The following is a 25,756-nucleotide window of genomic DNA, read 5'->3' as shown; positions in this document are numbered from 1 at the left end:
ACATTTACTAGACAGAGAAAGAAGCAGTCACAGAGGTAGATTAAGATATAGCAAGCCACAGAGTCAGGGCTCCAGAACAGTTACTTCCAATTCAAAAAGTAAGCTCAGACTATGCATTTTCATTTGGGGCAGTTTATATGAGTTTTTTTTTTTTTTTTTTGGTGGGGGGGGGTAGTGAAACATTGATTTTAAAATAGAAGGGACTAATAATGCACTTTAAAATATGCTCTTTTCTTTGGGGGGGAATAGTTTGTACCCAGAGAGAACAACTGGCTTCTACAGATTGGTGGTGGGCTAATGGTCTAAGCATTTTGTGTATTTCTGACCAGTCTGTCTCCTACAGCTCACTCCACCAGGGTCCATCTTTAAGCCCTGCTGAGTGTTCTCATTCTGCAAGCAACTACAAACTACAGCTCGTGGGAGGATTTAACAAAAAATGATTGGAAACCAAATCTAAAGTGCAGCACAGAGTTTATGGGCAGAAACTGCAGATTGCACAAACGAAACATTCCCGTGATGAAGATTTTCTAGATACTGATTTAATGCAGACTTCCTCCTTGTTCCCTTTATTTTGAAAAAATGGTTTCAAGTTCTTAAGAGTATCTAGTAGGTGTTGAGTGTTTCTTGCGGCCTCCCCACAATGACTGTCTAAAGAGAAAAAAATCAAGCTATTCTGGGTTTTGTTTTCTTAGCCAAATGCTTCAATCAAGACTGTTTAAGAAGTACCTTTTGTTGGGTTTCATTGTTTTGTTTCTTTTGCTTTAGTCAGTACAGGCACCTTCAAATTTCCTCCTGTAACCATTCCCCCCCCCCCCCAGGTCATCATCCGACCTGGCTGGTGGGCCGGTCTGCGGGTCTCGCAGCAGGGGGGATTTTTGCTCGGGCTCTAACTTCGACACAGCATTTGCGGCTTCGTTGAGGAACCAATTTTCAAGTTAAAGAACAGATGAGAGTGTTCGCTCATCTTTCGAGAAATATTTAGGCGCTTAGTCCGTTTGTCACTGCCCTCTGGGTGCTCAGTAGTAAGCACAGAACGCGGCGCCGGTTCTTCCATCCTGGTGTTCGCCTGGTCCTCGCCCGCCGGTTTCTGTCCCCGGTGCGCGTCCCGAGCGCGCCCCGCAGGGCCCCGGCCGCACAGCCATTGTTCTCTCCCGCTTAAAGACGGCTCGCGAGGCCCCTCGTAGGGCTGTCTCCCCTCGCTCGCTCCCCTCCGTTCCCTCGAGAGACCCGGCGGCGGCCGGCGAGAGGCGGGTGTCGGGTCGGAGCCAGGCCCTGCGGCGGCCGGCGGGCCCGCGGGGGTCAGCGCCCTCGAAGCCCCCCGAGCCGCGCGGCCGCCCAGCCGGAGCATCCCGCCGCGGGCAGCGGGCAGCGGGCGGCGGGCGGCGGGCGGCGGGCGGCGGGCGGCGGGCGGCGGGCTCCGCCGGGACCCGGCCCCCTGGGTGCGGCCGCCGCGACCGAGCGCGCTGCGGGGCCGACGCAGGCCAAGCGGGGCTGCGGCGAGAGCAGCCCAGCCCGGGGCGGAGGAGGGACGAGGGGCCGGGGGCCGGGGGGATTTCCTTCCGCGCTTCCCCCTCCAACGGGAGCGGAAAATGTGATTTGCTGTGCATTCCAGGCGCGGTTCCCTGGGGTGACCTCTCCCAGCCGGCCCGGGCGGGGGAGCAGACAAAGAGGCGAGGCGAGGCGGGCGCAGAGGGGTCCCCGCGGGAGGCAGGAGGGGTGCGGGGGCGGGGGCAGTACCGGGAAAGGGGGCGGATAGCGGGTCCGGCCGCGGCGGCGGCGCCTGGCCAATGGAGAGGCGCGGCCCCGGGCGCCCAGCTCGGCCGCCGGCATTTAAACCCGAGACGGCGCGATGCCCGGCACTCGGTGCGCCCTCCGCGGACCCGGCCCCCCTCTCCGTCCGGCTGACCCCGCGCCTCGCCGGGGCGGCTCCGGCCGCGGTCGCATCAGGCCCCAGGGATCCGCCGGACTGACAGGTGAGTGCCGAGGCGCCCGTCCGAGGGAGGAAGAGCAGAGAGGGATGGGGGGGCGCAGGGGTCCCCGGGTCCCAGCCAGACTCCCACGTCCCGCTCGGTGCAGACGCGCGGTAGCGCTCCAGGCCCCTCCAGGCGCAGGGACGGCGGCCCCGCTTCCCGGGGTGATGGTGCAGGAGAACCGAGGGGCCTTCCCGCCGTCGTGGCTGCCGTGAGCTCTCCCCGCGCCGTCCGCAAGGGAAGCCTGGGGAGGAGGATGCCAGGAACGGGAGCCTCGGCCCCGCATCCCTTTCCCGCTCCCTGGGCCTTGCTAACGCGCTCTGGGTGCGCTGCCAGCCTCGGCCGCACCTCCAAGGCGCGGAGCCCCGGTGGGCGCCGCGGGAGCCGAGGGGTCGCGAGCGGGAGCGCGGGGAGCAGCCGGGACCTGCGACCCCCCGACCCCGGCGCCAGCCGCGCTGAGCGGGTGCCGGAGTCTGGAGCGGGGCGCCGGGGCTCGCGACGCGGGCGGGCTCCCGTCGGCGTCCGAGCCGTGATCCTGCGCTGCGCCGGAGGACCCCGAGTCGGCCGCGGGCCCACCGGCCGGTCCGCAAGGGGAGACGGAGCCCCTCGGGCGCCAACGGGGCCGCGGCGGCGGGGCGCGGCGGGAGCCCGAGCGGCGGGTGACGGGTGGGCCCCGGAGTCGGGCGAGCCCGCGGGGCGCCCCGCGCCCGCCCCCGCCCCGCGCCCGCCCGGCCCCCGCCCCGCGCCCTCCCGGCCGGTGCGCACCCGCGGGCGCTCGGTGCGCTCTTCCGGACGTCGGTCGCCGCACACGCGCCTCGGCCGCGCCGCCGGGCTCCGGGGCCCTCTCCCCGGGGGCTCCTTAACTTGCGTCCCAGCGCGCCCCTCGCCCGCGCGGCCCGCGCTGCTCCGCTCGGTGCTGCTGACGCCGTCGCAGGGCCGGGCCGGGCCGGGCCGGGCGGAGGGGCTGTCACCTGGGCGGCCGAGCCGTCCGTACACTTCGGGGCTGGGAAAAGGAACGCGCCACGGCTCTGGCTTGGCCTTGCCCTCGGATCCCGGCCCCCCCCCGGGGGCACCCCTGCCCGGAGCTCCCCGCAGTGGGCCCTGGGGACAGCCCCCTCCCCGGGGGGACGTGGCGGGGCACACAGGAGGTGCCAGTCGTTCCCGCGCCCAGAGCTGGCCCGGATGGGTCCCCGGGCCGATCCCGCTGCGCCTCCTCCTGCGGCGACTCTGAATCCCAGCCTTTTACACAGGCAGCCTCAACCTTAGGGGCTAAAATCTCTCCTTAAATGACACAAGGGTCGAGGGGCGACCACTGGTAGGTAATTGGATCTCCTGTTGGAAAAAGCAGATTTGAGCGCTGTGCGCGTGTGTTTATGTTCCCCTTTGAGAACTGGTGCCAGGACGCGGGATGATTAAAACGATCTATTGTGTTGAGTGGGTCACGGGGATTTAAGCGGTCCCGGGGCCCCCAGAGTGGTGGCTTCCTTTAGGCTGTACACACAACTTAAATAAATAGCAGAGAAGAGGTTGAGATATCCCCCAGCCCAGGGTGAAGAGTCTTCTTTCACCCCAAAGTGTCCCAGTCCCCAAACCTTGCTTTCCTTTTTTCTTTTCTTTCCTTTGCTCTTCTCTTCTTTCTTTTTTCTCTTTTTTGGAAGGGCGGGGGCGGGGGGCGGGGCTGGGATCTTTAAGAGATGGACATTGCAAAGCAACAAGGGAAAGATATTAAAACTACAGCCTCATCTCCTCCCTGGCACACCCAAATCAACAACAGTAGGTGATTTGATTGCTATCAATGGATAAATTGAAGTCTCCAATTGAAGTATTAACTAATTATTGAGGGGTTCTTTAGAACCGGGGTTGCTCTGTATGTGTTTAACCCTCAGGTCATTGGAATTAAAGTCTTTTATAAACTTTGTAATGTTACAGATTTCCTATTTCCTATTTTCTTTTTAAAAGTCCATTTTGACTGAGATGTTTTTGGTAACCCACAATCTATAGGAAATCCTAGTTTGCTAACAGTTTTTATGTGAATGATTACACAAAGAACAGTAGAAACCTACTACGTCCCCACATCTTTAAATAAGAGCTGCCTGCCTTCTTAACATTAAATATTACAAGTGAGGGGTCACCTGGGTGGCTCAGTGGTTGAGCGTCTGCCTTCAGCTCAGGGCATGATCCTGGGTCCTTGGATTGAGTCCCCATCTGGTTCCCCCCCCACCCCCCCCCACCCCGCATGGAGCCTGCTTCTCCCTCTGCCTGTGTCTCTGCCTCTCTCTGTGTGTCTCTCATGAACAAATAAATAAAATCTTAAAAAAATATATTACAAGTCAAAAAAGGCCAAGAAATTGTATGCCATGGACCCCTTTCTGAAGAAATACTCATCAACAGCAAAGCTGTGGAGCATGTCCTAGGATAGAGAGTTAAGGACTAATGGGAAAACCTAATGCTTTTATGTAAAGAAAAGTTGGGGGACAGACAGCGAGGTAACTGTAGCATCCAACTGAAAGGCTCTGATCAGGCAAGTGTTACCAGCCCATGTCTTACATCTGCAAGGAATTTTCTTTAGTTTTAACATATGCTCCTAGAAATGCAAAGTACAACAGTAATTCCTGGAACGACAGGAGTTTTTTCTCTTCACACGTGAACATGAAGATACAAACTAGATAATTATTTGACTTACAATATTCTTCAAATTGTATTGCATTAGAAACAAGTTCATGTGTCCCTCTGTAAGTACTGTGCCAAGTATCCACTGAACAGTGGGTAAAGACACTGTTTGGGGACTACGTAGAACTGGTCTCAAACCCTGACTCTCCAGCTGCGAAGCTGTCTGACCTCGGGCAGATTCCTCACTTTTCTTACTCTCGATTCCCTGATTGATAAGAGGAGGACAATATTATTGTTATATCGTGAAAAAGAAATTATAAAATATGGTCTGAATGTAGCACAATGCCATGCATGCTAAGGATTCAAAAATAAAGATCACTCTTAGTATTAGTGGTGGTATTGGGAGAAGGCAGTAACATTATATGGCACCAGATATATATTACAAGGTGGTTCTGAAATTAAATCCCAAATTCCACACACCTAGGGACTAGCACGCATCTTGCATTACAATCCGGAACCTACAGATTGACTCCCAGTGGTGCCACTTGGTGAATATTTACTACTTTCTAACTTGTTTCTTGTTGACCTAAAAAATTGTGTGCATTCACTTCAACAAAACAAATTTCCTGAGAGCATATTGCTCCTGAGATACTTAATTACCTGGTGGTCCCTGTATGTGAGGTGGGCAGCCAGCCTGATTTAGCTTGAATGGTCTTCTGAATAGGGAGGTTGTAACTAGGGTCTTGTGACTCATACAGGATGATACTTTATTCTTTACTAGTTTGCCAGCAAGTCATTCTTCTTATCTTCTTGATTCAGCTTGTCTGGAAAAAAAAATCGACCCAGTATATTCTTATGAAATTCTCCTTAACTTCTAAAGGCAATCTTTTTAAAAATCAAAGATCAAATTAAAAATAACCTTTCCCTTCTCAAAGATTTAGTCCCAAGAAAAAGGAAGAGATTATTCTGAAATCTGGCTTGAGTTTAAAGCATTTGCTGTCACTTTCATTATCTTCTTCTACTGGGAAAATAATTTGATGTCATGCCTGTTAAACATCTTTCTAAAACTTAATTCTTCAGGACAAGTCGATCAGAGATGTTCAGGCATAGGCCTCTGGCTCGCTGACCATTGTCAATTCACCGTAATTCCCACTCAGCACTCCGTTTAACTGATTATGAGCAGGTTGGTTAGCTAAAATGAAAAATACAGCAAGAAGAGGGCCAAGAGGAGTTGGCCTAAACTTTCCCAAGATGTTGAGGATATTGGACACAGGTCACCCAGAGCATTTTTATTTCTGATTCCTTAGAGTTAGATGATTGTGCTCTTTTGGGCCTTGTGAAGATTGGAATAAATCACCATGATCTCTATAGAACAGAGGTGGCTGATGTGGCTTAGCCGGAGTACACACGTTTTCTCTTGATCACTAAGGAAAACCCGAAGGAAAGCATCCAGTAGAGAAGAACTGCTTGAGAATATCTGTGTACTCTGGGACAAGTGGATTGGAGGGGAGGACAGTCATCAAGGGAAAAAAGGTAGGAGTGAGTGGATTTTGCTGATGGAAAACAATTGCAGAGAAAGCTCACCACAAAAATACGATCACGTTTCTTGGAGAAGCACACCTGCATTATGGTGAAGTTGAGGCAGGGTTTGAAAAGAAGATGCTGTTTGCAGTGAGTACATAGGGAGGTCTTTGTGGGTGTCTTGATGCACTCTGGTCCCACAAAATGCAGCTCAAGTTTAATGCTGTGATTGGGTCATTTTATGAATGCAAATCACCAAAAATGTTGACAGCTCTTACACGTGGGAATAATTCATAGGAACCCAAGGCTTGATTAGCATTTGGATTGGTTTTTTTATAACGAGGCATTCTGGGAGGTGTTGATAAGGAAAAGAACTGTCCTCCAGCAATTTACATCTTTGTGATTTCCTCCGTGCTTATGACATTTACAAAGTGCAAATTATTTTTCAAGAGCAAAAGCAGTCCCTTTTCCCTCCCTGAGTAATCCCCACCAGTCTGTGGTGTGTGTGGGTGGAGGTTGGGTGATTGACCGCAGTGACTTGACACAGCCCTGGTTCTAGTGCCAGTCCAGTTCCAAACCTTCTAACTTACTCACATGGAATATGCAGAGTCCTTCTGAGACCGCTGTCCTTTAACTAAGGTCTGTGTTGAGATTCCTGACATTGGTTTCTACTTTTCTCCAAATAACTAGTTGCAAGGTTTAAAAATTCGAAAGCCTCACAATAAACACTAAAGATGTTATAAAAACCTACTTTGAAAAAGTAGGTTTTTTTAAAAAAAAAAAAAGAAAAACCATTTTATAATATTTTCCCCACCTAATAAATCTTACTTTGCAAAAAGTGTGCTTTTCTTTTTTTTTTTAAATGTACTTTTCTTAAAAAAAAAAAAAAAAGAAAAAGAAAAAAAGAAAATAGCCTGTTGTTCTAGACCCCTTTGGCTTATGGCATTCACTTGCTCCCATAGGAACAAGAAGTCTGTCCAAATTAAAACTGAAAACCACAGTTGACTAATTTTGAATGTACTACATGCTTTATTGTTGGTTTCTGCCAAAGTAATTTCAGTGGCTTCAATTAGAAAATAAAGCCTGCAGCATTCTGCATGGGACCAGGTAAAAAGTAGTGGATATCTTAAGTGTTCCTAAAAAAAAAAAAGAAAGAAAGAAAAAAAAGAAAGACCAGTATCAAGGTGCTCCCTAGGTTAGGAGTTTGCTGTACTGCAAGTCAGCAATCACGAAGATTGAATTAGGCTCAGCTGTTTACTGGCACACATGAGGGATTTTAAAATGAAAACGGATTTTAAAATCAACGTTAAAATCCCTAACAAGTGTTTGTTTAACAAAAGAGCACCTACTCTGTGCCAGGCACTGAGATTAAGGTGATGAATAAGTCCTCCTGACTCTCAGACTAGGTATCTGTTTGATGATGGATGTGAAAATGCCAGGAAGGAAAAGTTGAGCATAAAAGAGTCCTGTGTTGGTCTGGAGAAAGGAAATTGCATTTTTTGGACAGATGTTTGTGGGAGGGGATGGCTTTATGACGCGAACTGTCATATGCAGACAGTGTACATTCCCAGTCAGCTTCAGATTGGCCTCTGTGATGTTGGGCTCTGAGGGTCTTGCTCTGGGAGGGCTGCATTGTCCCTGGGGCCATTTTTAGGAGGGATGAGGGAAGACTGTGGGTGTAGGCCTAGGGTTGTCTCATGTGCTCCTCTTTGAAATGGGCAGAGACTGGATTTTAGTTTAGATCTTGGTCCCCAGTTGAATAAATAGCAGAAGCTTGTAAAAGCTTCTCAAAGTCGAATACATTTGCCTAAGAGACTGAACTGTCATGGCTCAAGTTATCCTGGTCTCTGGAGAAAATCAGCACTGTTTTATAACTGGACGTTTCTCATGAGCGATTTTTTAAAAAGACAAAACAAGGAAATTAATTTTTTTTGTTGTTGAGGCAAAAAGGGCTCTGTTTAAAGAACAGGGATGTTGTAACATAAACTGACAGAAGCCAGGGAGTCCATAGTCAAAAGCACGGGAGCTAAATGTCACATTATCAGTTCCAAACTTAAACTTGCCCAAAAGGCAAGTTTAGGCTAATGTCGGAGGAATGGTGCCATTTAAGGGTATTTTAAAATTAATCTTTAATTATCTTCATTTGACATTATCCTTAGGGTTGCATGGTCTTTACTTACAGGGACTGCTGCTTAGAGAATGTAGATGCTACACTGCCTTGGTCTCTGAAAGGTAACTGCTTTAGCTAATCATGCCAACGTGTACGCTTCCTCGGGGGATCGTGGTAAGGTCACTATTAAATTGCACTTCGTGGTTATTCTATGTAATGCTGGTGTACAGAGGAGAGCAGGGGAATGGGTGCTCCCAGCTGTGCCCTTATGTTGGGAACCATGGTGGGCACGGGGGGCAAAGGGGGTGGGCTCAGAGCTCACCGGGCCTCAGGGTACAGCTGGGGAGTAGCAAGGGGAGTGGAAGCCTCAAGATTCAGGTCACATTTGGTATGATGGCCTGAGAGGGAGGCTGTGAATTTGAAGCTGCTCTCTTGGAAAAGAAAATCCTTCCACATCCGAATAACTGTCTCTGTGTTCCAAGGCTGCAAGCGCTGCAGGCCTGGCTACTCAAAGCCTGTTAGAAAAGCAGACCTACTGAATCAGAATCTGCATTTTAACAATACCCCCAGGTGATGGCCTGCTCTTTGAGGTTTGGGAGAGTTTCACTAGCAAGGTGCTTGCACTAGCCTTTTAAAAAATATCCTGGTGCTTCTCCTCTTTGTCCTCTATGTGCTGTACCTTCGCTCATCGCTCTGCCTGTAGACTAGGTCTCCTTTCTCTGATTTACAGTCCTCACTCCCATTTTTTTTTTTCTCTCCCCATCTTTGCTTTCCTGTTTGTTTGGTCACTTTTCCCTCCACCTCCCCCAGTTATCTGGGGGATTTTTTTTGCCGTTGTTCATTGCCTTTCTGATCCATGTCTAACTCCAGGCCTGTCCACAATAATTCACTATAATTCATTTACTCAATGTGTCCATAGCATTTATTAATATAAATATTTGCACATACATGTTTTCTTATGCCACTTTCTACCTTCTAGATTTTACCCATGCGCATGTGCACCCACACACATGAATGACATATGTCACCATTTAAAAGTAGAAAAATGTACCTCATGATATAATGGATGATATAATAAATATCTGTGTGATCTTTGTGGTAAGGGAATTTGTTCTGTCCGCCGTGCTGCTGCACATTTGGTCAGTTCTCAGACTGCTCCTGTTTGTACATCAGATTTGATGTGAGCAACCTGTCCGGGGAGATAAAGCATGTGTACCTGTGCTTCCAAGAAGCCATTTATTGAGACGTGAAGTGATTTTCTCCAGGTCAGGTAGCAGGTTGTCGCCCTAGGACTTGGAGTCCGTCTGGGACTTGCAATCCATCTGGGCTCTGCATCCAGTGTTGTTTCTGCTGAGTGCTCCTCCTGGGTCAGCTGCTTCCCAGTCCCCTCCTGGGGTTCCCTTGCAGCAAACAAACTTCCCCTAAGCATCCAACCAACCGAACAAGGCACCACCCAGGAAGCGCTCAGGCTTGCTGGGGAGAAAAAAAGAAAAAAGAAAAAGAGTGGAAGCCTTTTGTGGCTGATGAAGCCTGGACAGGAAAGCTGCTTGTCTTGCTGTAAAACAAAATAGAAAACTGGTTTCCCCAGGGAGGCGCAAAGGTAATTTGGCATAAAACAAGACCAAATGCAATGAAGTGACCATGCTATAGAGCCAGGCGTGATGGGTGTCAGCAGCCAGGAAGGAATTCCAGGGGGTGAACATGCTGTGGAGAGACAGGCCCCCGTTGAGCTCTTGCCTTATTCACTGGTGACCCTGGGCCAGCTACGTCATTGTGGCTTGATGGCTTGGCAGATGACAAGACTAATAATACCTGATCTCTCAAGATCTGGTGAGGAGGAAATGAAATATTTTCCAGGAAGTGTTTACCATGTGCCTGAGAAGGCGTTAGCTACTCTTACTGTTCTCACTGACTTGTCCATCCTTGTCCTCTCTGTGCTTCCCTCCACTAGCATGAGCCGCACGGCCTACACTGTGGGAGCCCTGCTTCTCCTCCTGGGGACCCTGCTGCCCACTGCCGAAGGGAAAAAGAAGGGGTCCCAAGGTGCCATCCCCCCGCCAGACAAGGCCCAGCACAATGACTCGGAGCAGACTCAGTCTCCCCAGCAGCCGGGCTCCAGGAACCGGGGGCGCGGCCAGGGGCGCGGCACGGCTATGCCTGGCGAGGAGGTGCTGGAGTCCAGCCAGGAGGCCCTGCATGTGACCGAGCGCAAGTACCTGAAGCGAGACTGGTGCAAAACCCAGCCGCTCAAGCAGACCATCCACGAGGAAGGCTGCAACAGCCGCACCATCATCAACCGCTTCTGCTATGGCCAGTGCAACTCCTTCTACATCCCCAGGCACATCCGGAAGGAGGAAGGCTCCTTTCAGTCCTGCTCCTTCTGCAAGCCCAAGAAATTCACCACCATGATGGTCACGCTCAACTGCCCTGAGCTGCAGCCGCCCACCAAGAAGAAGAGGGTCACACGCGTCAAGCAGTGTCGATGCATATCCATCGATCTGGATTAAGCCGGGCACAGCCAGCCTGTCCTAGGGATGCAGCCCCGGGTGGCCTGAGCCAGACCTAAGCGACCTGATCCCTACTCGGCTTAAACCTACAGGCAAGAAGAACAACCAGCTGCCGTGTGACCGGAGCCTGCTAGTGCATAGTTTGTGTGCATGCGTGTGCGTGGTGTTTGGGGGTTTGCAGACGCTGTGGAGGGCACTTCCTATCATGTAGACACATCCGCTTCCCTGGGACGGCAGGGAAAGCCGGGGGTGGGGGGTGGGGGGAGGAGTGGGGCCGGCGGACGGGCACCGGGGCTCCCCTGGGACCAGAGGCCCCCCCCACCCCCAAACGAATGCTGGTGGAAGAGGCTACTCTGGGGCGAGGGACCTGTCTTCAGCCGCATGACACTGGAGAAGGTCTTCGTTCCTCTCTGCCGCCCTCCCTTCCCCAGCCCACCCCTTAGGATCTCGGCGACTCTTCCAATTCCCTACCTGCCAGGGACACTAACTCCGCTCAGGGGACCATAGATGGTCACCCTTTCTGGCTTTGGGAAGGTCCTCCCACCCGGGGAGGCCGGCGCGGGGGAGGTCGAGCAGTGGGAGGCGCAGTCTTGCGGGGCCGCCCCAAAACACAGCACAGCCGGGCTTCCCCACGGCTTCCTGGTTTCCTCGATGTTTATTGGAAACCAAGCAAATGGACGAGAGATGGAGGCGCCCAACAGTCATCACCCGGCTGTCCCCGTGATCTGCTGAACTTGGCTGCCCCCAAGAGCAAACTTCGAACATAAATATTGACCACTCCTATTTCCGGAACCAAGTGAGTGAGCTAGACCAAGGAGACCCCCCAGCTCCACACCTCCCGGGGGACATAGATGAAGCTCAGAGCCCCCTGTGCCCGCTGGGGAGGGAGGAAGCGAGCACCTCATAAGGGGTCCTGGTCTCTTTCCTCTTGCCTGGATGTGATCACCGCTTTGCCAGTTATTTCCGTGTGATGCTTCTGAGAGCCACAAACCTGTCCTACAGAGACTGTGGCTCTGCCCAGTGCACCTGGCAGGGAAGAATCCGGCTAAGGTGGGAGCGCCTGGAGCCTGCTCCATGTGAGCTACCAATGTATCCTGGGCCTTTTTGTTTTAGCCACTGGTAGGAGATAGAGCTGGAGAGCCAAGGAGAATAAAGAAATAAAGGAAACTGCCTCTGATGAAGGAGTAGTTTAATGCCTGGGAAGAGTTGAAAGGGATGCATCCTCCCCTTCTTCCTTTGCCTCCTCAGGGTCTAATGGGAAACCCTAGTTAAGAAATCAGAGCATTTGGAAAAGAACCAGCCAAACAAGCATTTTTGTGCATTCGCTGTCTCTCTACTGGCAGTGGGATTCACGTTGCCAGTCAGAACCTACCGGTGGACCCCCTCCTCTAATTAAACTCCAGCTCCTGGCAACCCCTGCTTAGGATTTATCTAGAGCAGGGTCGGTGGACTTTATTGCATTTTGGATTTGGCTAATCTGTTCTCTTTAAGCTTGAGGTTTTCTGTGTGAACCCATTCCCACACCTAAAACACTTTTTTGTTTTGTTTCGTTTTGTTTTTTGCCTTGTGCCTTCTCATCCTCACTAGGCAAGTTGTGTGATATGGGAAACACTCACCATTGACTAGCATTTTAGTTGCCCATCAAGGCTCCAGCCTTGCACTATAGAGGCTATTTGTATCTCATTTTTATTCTTTTGGTGCGGCGCTCTCCCGTCTAATGACCAAGCCAGAACCATGCTTTGAGGCAGAAGTTACCTTGGACGCCCAAACTACTGGGTCAAATTTTGAAACTTCTAAACTCACTACTGATGATTCCACCCTAGGCAAACTTGTCCAAACACATGGTCTGTGTATTTCGTATACACTGTATGCCCCTGCCCTAAATTTTTCTATCATCCACATCCTCCAACAATAAAATGCAGAATGGATTTAATTAAGCACACAAATACTAAGCCAGAATTTTGAGGGTGGGGAAGAGGAAAAGAAAGGGGAAGGAGCTGAATATGTAAAGCCACACTAGAGAGGAAAAATGACATTTAGAACCAGAGACACTGAATTTCTCTTGTTGTTTTAACTCTGCCACAAGCATGCAGTTTTGTTAAAAAGAGATGACTTAAGTTGGCAGCAGTAATCTTCTTTTAGTAGCTCATACCACAGTCTTGCATGTAAGTTGGATTTGGCTTAAGTAAAGAGAATTTCCTCAAAATTAACTTCGCTGGGTTAATCAGCAGCATAACTATCCTGGAAAAGTACCCAGCGCTAGCCAGAGAGGGAAACGTCTGCTTTTCTTACTGTGCCTGTATTAAGACTAGCGAAGTGTGGTGTGTCTTACAGCATTTATTGAAAGTGCCACATCTATTACATATTGTATTGGAGTCTTCGATGAAGAAATATGTTTTTTTCATTACTACAGTAGAAATTTTTAATGGAAAGATATCGGTGATCTCAATCTTTCCTATTAAAATGATGCCAAACACCAAATATGAATTTTATGATGTACACTTTGTGCTTGGCATTAAAAGAGAAAAACACACATCCTACAAGTCTGTAACTTGTTTTTTTTTGTTGTTGTTGTTGTTAAAAATGTACATGAAAAATCTGGAGGAAAAGATAATTTCCACTGTGTGGAATGTGAATAGTTAAACAAAAAGTTATGGTTATTTAATGTAATTATTAATTCAAATCCTTTGGTCACTGTGATTTTGAGCATTTTTTTCTCCTTTATTTGACTTCCTCTGAGTTGAGCAAAGAAGAAACTGGCACAGTATATGTTGTTGGATGCTTTTTATCAGGTCAGAGGGAAACAATAAGATCTTGACACATCTGAACATGTGTTAGGGAGTCAGGACCTGAACTTTTTTTTCTTTTAATTGAATGTTCCTTAAAGGTTAACATTTCTGAAGCAATATTAAGAAAGATTTTAAATGTTATTTTGGAAGACTTTTGATGTGTGTATACAAATAGCAGAAAATAATGAATAGTTCACAAGTCCTTTTAAGGAGAAAATCTAAAATGAAAAGTGTATGTACAGAACCTATATAAATGACCAGTTAATGCTTAAGCGTGGAAGTAGTCCTATTGATTTGTCATTCTCAAGATATTTAATATCAACTGCATTATGTATTATGTGTGCTTTAATCACGTAAAAACAACAGAGGATTATATAGACTATGATTGAGTTACTTTGCTATGTATGAGGATGAGGGGGATTTAATAGCCTCATAAAAGTTGATTTGGTTTAAAGCAAAGTTTTATGAATCTGTAACTAGAATTTGATTTTAATCCCAATTATGTTCCATATAACCTTTTCCAAAGAGCAACCTTTCCCAAAGAGCAACCAATAAATTGAAACTCTTCTCTGTGCCCATGTGTGTGTTTAACTGGTAGTGTTCACAGGGTAGGGTGGAACAGGATTCACTTGTCATGGGAAGGGAGCTAGAAAAGAGATAAATAGATTTCTTGTATCACAAAGGGAATTTATTTCTTCCAACTAGACCTTTAGGATTTCAGTAGGACACCTCAGGCAATTAGAGGTGAGGGAAAGTCACTGTGTAATGGAAAGTACCAGCCTCTAACCCAGAGCTAGAAAAAAAGAGCTGGAAAGGGTTTTGTGAACCTTTCAGGCATGGAAGAGTTGTCATGCAGAAATGATGATACCTCTATTTAGAAGTGTTCAAGGGAAAAATGGAAGAAAGATTTGGGGCTCACTAGAAGGGAGATAATAATGAGAGTGATTCATCAACACAATGAGCTGGCTTTGAGATGGTGAACTCTCTGTGCTTAGAAGTATGAAAACACATGCTAGAACTCATTACATAGGGGTGTGAGGTAAAGCAAGTTACTGTCTTGGTTTTGCAGTTGAACTAGCAGATTTCTGAGGTCTCTTCCTACTTGGACGAACAATACAGGATTTCTACTAGGTATCTGTGCTCTGACAATGGTGATGAAAATACCAGCAATTATGTCTGGAGTGCTTAGGCCAGACTCTGTGCTAAAGATTTTATTTGAATTGTTTCCAACAATCTTCGTATATTGTACGTATACCATTATTATCGCTGCTAGGGGTAGTGAACTCATATGGTTTCACTGCAACACTTATGCACTTAAGCACTATGCAAAATTGTGATATTTTCAACTTATATCAGTTACTCTTTTAAGGACAGAACACAATACTCTAAAGATAGATCCAACTCTTGATTATTCACATTTAATGACTGGTTACCCTGGGGTTGTAGTTGGCATCACCAGGTGCCGTAGCTCTAAAGCATTTAAAGCCTCTTTGCCACCTCTCTTTTTGTTATGGCTTCCTTGGACTTGGAGGGGAAATATGACAGCACGTTCCAAGGAGACAGTGTCCTCAGAGAAGCCATACCTGCATCTAGGAGGCAACGTCTGAACAGGGTAGTGGGACTGGATACAGAAAGGCATTCTAGGTTTAAAAAAAAAAAAAAAAGTACATGGTAGGATATCAGCAAAACTGTTGAAGCGAGGAGCTCTGAAAATTCTCCATCAATCCAATGACAAATTGGCAAAAATAACCAGAACCAACTTTTTAGAACTCTGAAAATTAACTAAGGGCTTGCAGCAGTCTGGGGAGCATTTATTCTAGAAAAAGGCTGAATCTCTGTAGGAACAGCAAATACTGTGATATTGTAACTTGCCCTGTTCTCATCATCCTTCTTCAGTTCCATAGAAGACTGAAAAACCAACAGCCTGCAGTGGCAGTGAAAACCAGCAGTCTAGCAACCCTGGGGGGTGAGTGGGGTAGAATGGGATTGGAGTTCCTTCAAAGCCAAATACGAAGAGAACAGTCATTATTTGACTTGTCTGTCAGACCCTGGAGACACCACTTGCAAGGCTATCTTTATTTGACCTGATTGGAAGCTGCCCAATGTGAAAAGCCTTGTTGAAAACAATTGATTATTTTTTGTGGTTGCTTGAGGTAGAGGATAGCAGCTTGGCAGCAAAAGGCTGAACACAGGGGAATGAGATTTCCTTGGGGCTTTGAAAAGTTCCTACATAGTCCTGGATATCTAAAAGACCAATGCTTGCATAGGGCTGTGGACATGCCCGGGGCTCTCTACATGCTCAGGAAGAATCTGACAGGACTGTAAACTCTTACCTCAGGCTGATCATCACGGCACAAGGAGGAAGTGAAGGCTAAGGCCCAGTTGTCAATTGCCTGTCTGAGTATGGAAGGTGTGCCCCCAACATTTATCAGAACCCCCTGGCAAAGATTGAGAGACTTATTGGTTCCAAGTGTTACAGGAAATCACTGTTCAAATATTAGCTGACGACTAAACTAACCAAGCAGAGACTTCAGTGGCAACACACAACACAAAATACAAACCTCACTGAATTAATTCATAAAAGTCACTGCTAAACAAAGAGACAAACAACAACCAGCAACAACAGATCCCATGAAGTGGGAGAGAGACTTATTTCAAGACTTATCACATTATATTACTTCAAACTATTTTTATTTTCAGATGATATGATCTTGTATGTAGAAATCCTAAGGAATCCACTAAAGAAGTATTAGAGCTATCTTAGTCCATTCAGGCTACTATAATGAAATACCACAGTTTATGAAAAAAACTGGTAGCTTATTAAAAAAAAAAAAAACAATCATTCCTCATAGTTTGGAGGCTGGAAGTCTGAGATCAGGTTGCCAGCATGGTCAGGTGAAGGCAGGCTTCTGGGTCCCAGACTTCTTGTATGTATCCTGACCCAGTGAAAGGGGCTAGAGATTCTCCGGAACCTCTTTTATAAGGCACCAATCCTTTTCATGAGGGTTCCATCCTCATGACTTAAGGACATCCCAAAGGGCCCTCCTCCAATACCAATCGTGTTAGAAGTTAGGATTTCAACATGAATTTTGGGGTGGACACAATCTTTCAGACCACAGCAAGAGCTTAATAAATGAGTATATTAAGATTGCAGGAGGCAAGGTCAATATGCACAAATTAATTGTATTTTATACATTAGCAATGAGAAAACCTGAAAATGAAATGAAACCAATTCCTTTGTTTAGCATCAAAAGGAGGAATAAATATAGGAACAAATTTAACAGAGTGCAAGACTTGTATATTGGAAACAATAAGACATTGTTTAAAGCAATTAAAGAAAACCAAAATAAATGGAAAGACTTCTGTGTTCATGGATTAGAATTCTTTTTTTTTTTAAACAATTTTATTTATTCATGAGTGACACAGAGAAAGAGAGGCAGAGACATAGGCAGAGGGAGAAGCAGGCTCCATGCAGGGAGCCTGATGTAGGACTCGATCCCAGGACCCCAGGATCACACCCTGGGCCGAAGGGAGGCACCCAACCGCTGAGCCATCCAGGCATCCCCATGGATTAGAATTCTATTGTAGATTCAGTACAATCCTTATCAAAATCCCAACTGGCTTCTTTGCGGAAATGGATAAGCTGATCCTAAATTTTTTTTTAAGATTTTATTTATTCATGAGAGACACAGAGAGAGGAGAGAGGAGAGGTAGAGACAACAGGCAGAGGGAGAAGCAGGCTCCATGCAGGGAGGCTGATGTGGGACTCCATCCCGGGTCTTCAGGAGCAGTCCCTGGGCGGAAGACGGAACTAAACCTCTGAGCCGCCCAGGCTGCTCGATGATCCTAAAATTTATATGAAAATGCAAGGGACCCAAAACGGCTGAAACCATCTTGAAAAAGAAGAACAAAGTTGAAGGACTGACACCTCCTGATTTCAAAACTTACACCAAAGAATTGTTCTAGGGCAAATACCCTTATAACTACCATTAGATTAAGAAATATATATTTTTTCTAACCTTTGCAGAAGCTCTCCTATGTCCCATCTCAGTTTTAATCCTTTCTCATGCCACAGTTAATAATGACACCCTCAACTTTTATAGTAATTTCTTCCTTCCATATCTTGATAGTTTCATCACCAAAGTGTGCATCCCTAACTCTATATGGTTGCAAACTGCTTAAGAGGGAACAGATAAAGGCCTGAAGTAAGGCAGCTCTAGCCCTCCTCCTATGAGCTTGATGGGGATTACCAAGTAGAGGATTACCAGAGTCCATTTCCTCCTATGGCACCAACAAATTTAGCGGGCAGAGGTTAAAATCATTGGCTATTTCAAAGTATTTTAGATAATTATTCTTATTGTCACTGTTCCCTGTTAGCATAAAAATCAAGGCTTCGATACTGATGCTCACAAAACAATTCTACTGTCTTCTATGTTTATAGCTGAAACCACTTTCTCTATCATGTGTATTTGTCATTAAACAATGTAGCAAGAGTCCATTAGAAATGAGCTTCATGACCTTTCAGAAATTCCATTCCATTCCACAAGTGTCAATACTGACATTTTGAATGTAGAAGTTTATTATTATACCACAGTGACAGCAGAGGTTATATTTGGGATGGCTTTTAAGTAGATATCTATTATTTTTTACTTCCTACATCTCTTCTCCTTAAAACTTTTTTTTTTTTTGGACCTACCCTTCCCTCATTCCTTGTGGTGTCAATAAGGTTTCTTATCACTGTATGTTTTTATTCCCTCTGTAGGCATAGGGATGACATTTGACCATATTGGAAAATAAGAATAGTCATTCAACTTGGCCACCATGGTTGGTTTTTCAAATGGTCTTTAAACCCAAACTGAGTCTATAAGAATCTTCCTTCAGATTTGCATACAGAGGCCGGGAGAAACAAGATTTTTCCCCCTCCTCTGGGATCATAAGCCTGTAGATAAAAATCTGCTGATGGCCATCTTTCTTCCCAGGTATATGGATGAAACTGTCTGAAGAATGAGGTCTCTACACACAGAAAAACAGAGCCAAAAGATGGACCGGGTATCTTAATGAAAGAATTTTTTTACTGAATTGAAGTATGACAAAGTCAGGCCAACCTATGAATCATCTTGTATTTGCTAGAGATTGCTCTGTAACAAATTATGTCAAAGCTCAGTAGCCTAAAACAACAAATATTTATTATCTGACGTTTTCTTTATATATATTTTATTGAAGTTCGATTTGCCAACATATAGTATAACACCCAGTACTCATCCTGCCAAGTGTATCTGACTTTTTCTGGTAGGGATCTGGGAATGACTCAGCTGGGTGGTTCTCTCTCTCAGGAGTTTGCAGGCAAGGTGTCAGCGGAGGTTTCAGACCCCTAATGACTTCACAGGCTGGAGAACCTACTTCCAACATGGTTCACTCACGTGGCTGGCGGCTGGCGGTCTTAGCTCCTCACAACTGGCTTTCTCCAGAGTAAGTAAATCAAGAAAGAGCAACGAAGAAGTTGTGGTACCTTTCATGACTTAGTCTTCAAAGCCACAGACCTTTACTTTTGCTCTATCTTATTTGTCAAAAGAAGTCACTGAGTTTGCCTACATTCAAGAGAAAACTGCAGCCCAGCTGCCCAAGATCCCAATGACTCCCACCCCATGCTTGACAGACGTTATGAATTCCTATGAATGGTTGCTGGCTCAGGTTGGTTACTTCTGCAGGCAGGTCTAGTGTGATGGATCTGCTCATTGGAACCTAGGGCAAATTATAAACATTAACTTCATGAATGTTTGGGAAGTGCAACTGTTTAGCTTTCTTTTTTTTTTTTTTTTAAATTTTTATTTATTTATGATAGTCACAGAGAGAGAAAGAGAGGCAGAGACACAGGCAGAGAGAAGCAGGCTCCATGTACCGGGAGCCCGATGTGGGATTCGATCCCGGGTCTCCAGGATCGTGCCCTAGGCCAAAGGCAGGCGCCAAACCGCTGCGCCACCCAGGGATCCCTCTGTGCTCTACAGTATAGGAGACAATCCAGGAGGATACTGGAATAGGTACTGAGAGGGCAAGATGCCACATTGAAGTAACTCATGGATACAAGGGTGAAAGAAAACAGTGTTCAAAGGCTTATGATGAAAAACATCAGCTCTTGTCCCAGCTCTTCTACTTGACTCCTTCAGTCTCATTTCTGAGAGTCAACCATTGAAAATGGCTGTTTCTTCTGCCATTGCATCCATCTTTCTACTTACTTAAATTTTATTTATTTATTCATGAGAGACACAGAGAGAGAGGCAGAGATACAGGCAGAGGGAGAAGCAGCCTCTCTATGGGGAGCCTGATGTGGGACTGGATCCCGGGACCCTGGGATCATGCCCTGTGCCAAAGGCAGACACTCAACCACTGAGCCACCCAGGCGTCCCCATCTTTCTATTTCTTACTTTTAATTTTATATATTGTTTGCTAACATTGTGTTATGGTAAAGAAGACAGTGAGTTCATCCTCCGTTTCACTCATTCTATGCTATAAAATTTGTGCTGCAAATTTTGCTTACATCAATCATCATACACTGTTATGATCATCAATTACTATTGACTGCTGAATTTGGGTTTGCTTTGTTCAGTTGATCTTGGAGTTAGCCATTTGATCTTTTTTCATTCATTTGATTTTCTTAAAAAATATATTCAAATATATACATGTACACCCACACACAAACACACACACACACACACACACACACACACACACTTATCCCTATTTACATGATGTCTTAAGGAATTCCCCCAAGTATTCTATTTCCTGCGTTCATATCTTTGCATGATACCCTTCTCTGTAGTGTGGCTAGGACCTGGAAATTGCTTCTCATAAGTGGAATGTGACACAGGGGACAGGATCACATGATCATAATGTGAATGTGATCACATGAAAGCGTAGCTCCCACCTTGCCAGGGTCTGTTTTTCTCTCTCCATTGCTGGCTTTGAAGAAGCAAGCTGCCAGGAATCTATAGCTGCGAGGAAATGATTTTTGGAAACAACTTGAAGGAGCTGAGAATTGGATCTTTTTTCACTCTAGCCTCTGGTGAGAACCCAGTCCTGGGTGACACATTGATTATTGCCTTGTGGGATCATGAGTAGAGGACCCAGCTAAGCTGTGCCTGGACGCCTGACTGTGAGATAATAAATGTGTGTTGTTTTAAGCCACTAAGTTTGTGGTAGTCTGTTTTACAACATATATCTTCCCAGGAATTTTAAATTTAGGCAGTCAGGTTTGTTGTTTTTTCTAAAGAGTTTCTGTCATTCCTTCTGGTGTTTTTTTTAAATAATGTTCTGGGTGGCTGGCTCAGTTGGTGGAGCATGTGGCTCTCGATCTCGAGGTCATGAGTTTGAGCCCCACGTTGTATGCAGAGCCTATTTAAAAAAATAAAATAATATCCTGTTCTTGTTTCATGGATCCTTTTTTAAAAGATTTTATTTATTTATTCATGAGAGACACACACAGAGAGAGAGAGAGAGAGAGAGGCAGAGACATAGGCAGAGGGAGAAGCAGGCTCCATGCTGGGAGCCTGACGTGGGACTCGATCCCCAGTGTCCAGGATCACGCCCCAGGCTGAAGGCCACGCTAAACCGCTGGGCCACCGGGGCTGCCCCCCCCCCGTTTTTTTTTTGTCAGTCCTCCCCACCCCCATTCTCTATATTGTCTCTCGCTCTCGTAGGTATGGATGTGTGTATTAACGTCTGGCTTTCCTAAGATGTTGGTGATTCTTAGTGGTATATTTCATTTGAGCTCTAATAAGCCAATTGAGAAGATCTGTGTTTGGGAAAGTTATTAAGCTGGAATCCTTCACTGCAAGCTAATCTGGTGGTGAGGCAACCTTTTAATTGGGGGAATTCCCAAATGTCAATATTTGATGATCTTTTCTCTGGAGCGATTAAGTTTCCCAAGAGAAGAATCCACTATACATTTTTTGGGGGAAGCTGCTAGCCTTCTATGAGGGTGAAAAAAAAAAAAGGCTGGGTGAGCTCTTTGTTCAGTATGAAGACTTTTATTTATTAGCTCCATGTCTCATCTCTGTCTTTAGACTGGTTGTCCTGAAATTCAAAGATTTCTGGGTTTAATTAACTAATTCCTTCCTTCCTTCCTTCCTTCCTTCCTTCCTTCCTTCCTTCCTTCCTTCCTTCCTTCCTTCCTTCCTCCCTCCCTCCCTCCCTCCCTCCCTCCCTTCCTTCCTTCCTTCCTTCCTTCCTTTCTTTCTTCTTTCTCTCTAGAAATACTTTTCTTTTTAATCAGCTATTGATGGTGTGATAAACTAAATTTAAGTGGCACCTAATTTAAATTTTAAAATAGTTCATCGAAGGATAATCTACAACACAATATGTTAAGTCTAGTTTTCAAAACTTTGGGTTTAATTTTTCAAAAGAATTAATGTTTTTCAGTGGTCAAGTTAGGTTAGATAAGGTTATAGTTCCCTGGTGTAATTTGGTGTTCTAGTTGTCTATTGCATGAGAAACCATTCCAAAACTAAGTAGCTTAATCTTTTTTAAGATTTTATTTATTTATTCATGAGAGGGAGAGAGAGAGAGAGAGAGAGAGAGAGAGAGAGAGGCAGAGACACAGGCAGAGGGAGAAGCAGGCTCCATGCAGGGAGCCCGATGGGGGACTCGATCCCCGGTGTCCAGGATCACCCCCTGGGATGAAGGCGGCGCTAAACCACTGAGCCACCTGGGCTGCCCAAGTAGCTTAATTTACTATTATTATTATTATCTATCATGGTTCTGTGAGCTGACTGAACTCAGCTGAGTGGTTCTTACTTGGGTAGAGGTTTCTCATGCTGGCGCAGTCAGATAGCACCTGGAGCTGGGATCACTGGAAGCTCAACAGGGAGAAATGCCCCAAATGACTGACTCACGAGGCTGGTAATTGATGCCACAGCTGGAAGCTGAGCTTCAGTCTCTTCACGTGTCTTAAGCTTCTGAGTATGGTGGTTGGGTTTCAAAAGCAAGTGTTCCAAGAAAAAGAAGGTAAATTCTCCCAATTTCTTTGGGCTGGCCCTGGAAACCTACACAGTGTCACTTCCACCGTATTCAATTGGTCAAAGCAGTCTAGACCTGCCCAGACCAAGAAGGAGATATCCCCACCTCTTGAGAGAAATGTCAGATAATATGTGGCCATCTTTAAGCCACCACAAAGGACCTCACAGGCTGGGAGAAAGGATAGGAGTGTTCAGCTGTTCTGTGTACAAACTTGGACTCAGTCTCCTTCAGATCAGCTCTGCGGCTCCCGGTGACACCCATCTTTTCCCACACCTTACCTCTGAGCCTTAGGATTTTGAAGTCAGTTTGAAGTTACTAGCACACAGTCAAATTCACTGTCCCCTGTCTGCCTTCCATGTCCTAAAAAATTTACAGAAACCACTCAATTTCTATTGTCTCTTTTTCTTATTCTTTGTCCTCGTACGTTCATACCTTTTAAATTCTTTGCCTTTTAGTGGAGTTCTACAAGAAGGAAACAATAAATTCATGTGGTGTGTTTATCAGAGCCCAACACAAATTTATACCCATTGTTACTTGATAACAAGTTGATTTTTTAGATTGCTTTAAAATGGAAAAATGTACCCTTTTGCAGACATTGTTTTATTTGATCCTCATTAATTTTGAGAGAAAGGCAGGACATATTTAAATGATTCCCATTTTGGAGGAATGAAATCAGAAGCAAAATGATTTACATGATATTGCATGAGTAGTTTTCTTTTAAATCCTGTAGAGAAATGTGGAATTAAGTCTAAAGGTAACAAGGACAAGCCAAAGAAAACAAAACTTGCCCTACTTTTTGAGGTAGAGAATGCAGTGCATAGAGTTCAGAAAAACTAGCATTGGAGCAGCCAATTCAGAATCTGGGCTTTAAAAATACATACATACATACATACATAAAAAATAAATAAATAAATAGATAAATAAATAAATAAATAAATAAATAAATAAAGCGAGCAGTTGTGGTCAGGTGGGTCAGGAACCTGTTTAGTAACAAATGAGGAACACTGATGATCTAGCTCAGCTTCCTACTTAAGGCCACACTGCTCCTTCTGTTCACTTGATCCACATGCTAGGACGTGAGAATTTTTTCCCACATCCCTTTGCAGAAGCCCATTTTGGCTGTTCTATGGTAGTGACTCTGTTTCAAAGAGGAAGAACTTATAATGTCTGCCAGGCATTCTACAAAGGAAATATAAGTCATCAGATAGTAGGATCTGGATCTGTGCCAGGATAACTCGACTCTTCTTGTAGAAGGTGCCATGGGATGGAAGAAGTGGGTCCCCTCAGTTTTATGTCTTGTCTGAAATATGATAACCATGCTAATAAATTTAGTGCCACACTCTTTACAGTGTGCTCATCCGACCCCTAGAATAAGGCAATAAACCGTAATAAGGTCCACGATGCTTTCAATTATTAGACATTCATTTCTGCTCTACATTTTTCCTTTTCTGCCAAAGTTTGGCTTTATTGATGTGCTTTCTGGAGGCATGGGAGAGGGCAGGGGTAGAAAGAAAGGTCTACTTTTCAGAAATCTGAGAAAAGTTATATGTCTATCAAAGTAAAACCTCGGCTCCCTAATGGGGGAAGACATAACATTTTTGTCATTGTATCCACAATAAATACATAGACCTGTCATAATGAACAAAGCCTGTTTGGAGGCACTCCTGGGTCCTTTCAGAGTTGTAGGCTAGTTTATGTTCTCAACAACATAATTAAGAGAAGCATTAAGTCTTTCTTTTAGTGGGTAGTAGTTAGGATATGCATAGCCCCACCTCTCAGGTGGTTTTGACAGCCAGAAGGCATCCAGAAAAGTTTATGGGATATGCCAGTGAGCCCCAGAGAGAGGGGCTGTGTTTGTAAAGGAAAAACAAGAAAAAGAATAGACGTTGGTGTAAAAGAAGATAATGGTATTTAGTTTTCTTTTCCTGATACTTAACACTGAAAATGCACCTTTCCAGGTGTTCATAGCATGGCTGGAAGGGTTAGAAGGTTCTTCCTTGTTAGTCTCTCCCCTCTATATTTTACAAAACATTTCAATTCTTCACTTTCTTTTCAGACACGCTGTCAGAACTGGAATCTAGACTTATAGCAAAATTTCACTTCTGAGGCTCACCCAGGATTCAAAGCAAACTGGGCATTACTCGCAAAACATAATTAAGGCCAGTAATTCCACTCCTGGGTATTTACCCAAAGAAAACAAAAACACTAATTCAAAAAGATCCATGCACCCCTATGTTTATTGCGGCCTTATTTACAAATATAGTCAAAATATGAAAGCCACCCAAGGGTCCATCGATATGGTCAATGGATAAAGATGTGGTTATAATTACAATGGAATATCTCTCAGCCATAAAAAAAAAAAAAGAATAAAGTCTTGCTACTTGCAACAATATGGATGGGCCTACAGGATATTACGCTGAGTGAAATGAGAAACACAATATCATATGATTTCACTTACACGTGGAATCTAAAAAACAGAACAATGAAGAAACAAACAAAAAACAGAAACGGACTCATAAATACAGAAAACTGGTGGTTGCTGGAGGAGGGGATGAGGATAGGAGAGAAATAGGTGAAGGGGATTAAGAGGCACAGACTTCTAGTTATAAAATAAATAGGTCATGGAGATGAAAAGAACGTTGAGGGAATATAGTCAATAATATTGTAATCATGCTGCATGGTGACACATGGTGACTACGTTCATCGTGGTGAGTACTGTATAATGTTCAGAATTGCTGAGTCACTGTGTTGTACACCTGAGACTGATATAACATTTATGTCAACTAATGTGTCAGAAAAAATGGAATTGAAGAGCCATTGATGTTGATGAGATGCTACATCAAAAAATCTTAATTCCAATTCCCTCCAGAAACTGAAGACCCTCAAATATCCTTTACTCTGAGATGCTGTTATGTACAAAAATTAAAATTTCCCCACTCATTCTTACCTCTCACCAAAGATTCTTTGTATTTTGAATGAGAGTCTTTCATCAGCAACAAAATGGCATTCTTAGTGAAATACAAAGTAAGATTATGGAAGAGAATCATGTCTCTTGGAGAAGATTATCAAGCTAGGATCATGCTAAATCTCTTGGAGATTTTCTAACACTTGGTTGGCAGAGACCCTTTCTCCTGAAAGATGGGGTAGGTGAGAATGGGTGAGAAGAGAAGGCTTAGGTGATAAGACAGAAAAGTTTCGTTTGTTTTGCAAGTTTTCAGAAGGCTCTTAACGCAGGGA

At 45.4% G+C, this 25,756-nt stretch overlaps 2 protein-coding genes across 11 annotated transcripts in view; one reads left to right on the top strand and one right to left on the bottom strand.

Annotated features, from left to right (window-relative positions):
- The first annotated feature begins 1,817 nt into the window (after positions 1-1,817).
- On the top strand, positions 1,818-14,081 carry GREM1 (gremlin 1, DAN family BMP antagonist). 3 transcript variants are annotated; one of them, XM_072808334.1, is made up of 3 exons: positions 1,834-1,973; positions 8,284-8,333; positions 10,163-14,081. In XM_072808334.1, the coding sequence occupies exon 3, from the start codon at positions 10,164-10,166 to the stop codon at positions 10,716-10,718; it is 555 nt and encodes a 184-aa protein (XP_072664435.1). In that variant the 5' UTR covers positions 1,834-1,973; positions 8,284-8,333; position 10,163; the 3' UTR covers positions 10,719-14,081. The 3 variants fall into 3 exon arrangements, with proteins under 3 accessions (XP_072664434.1, XP_072664435.1, XP_072664436.1); XM_072808333.1 differs by lacking the exon at positions 8,284-8,333 and having other exon boundaries at positions 1,818-1,973; XM_072808335.1 differs by lacking the exons at positions 1,834-1,973; positions 8,284-8,333 and adding an exon at positions 8,363-8,385.
- A 4,315-nt stretch (positions 14,082-18,396) lies between these two features.
- Positions 18,397-25,756, bottom strand: part of FMN1 (formin 1) — a 433,864-nt gene continuing 426,504 nt past the window's right edge. For 4 of the 8 annotated variants that reach the window (XM_072808312.1, XM_072808311.1, XM_072808310.1 and 1 more), the window contains one exon: positions 18,406-19,249. In XM_072808312.1, coding sequence (XP_072664413.1) covers positions 19,073-19,249 — 177 coding nt within the window. In that variant the 3' untranslated portion in view covers positions 18,406-19,072. Of the gene's footprint in view, positions 19,250-25,756 lie in introns of all 8 variants that reach the window. The other 4 variants (XM_072808314.1, XM_072808317.1, XR_012022366.1 and 1 more) reach the window with 4 other exon arrangements.

This window comes from Canis lupus, chromosome 32, assembly GCF_048164855.1.
Source record: "Canis lupus baileyi chromosome 32, mCanLup2.hap1, whole genome shotgun sequence".
Classification (NCBI taxonomy): Eukaryota; Metazoa; Chordata; class Mammalia; order Carnivora; family Canidae; genus Canis; species Canis lupus.
Note: the sequence above shows the minus strand (reverse complement) of the source record. Positions and strands in the feature narration are given on the sequence as shown.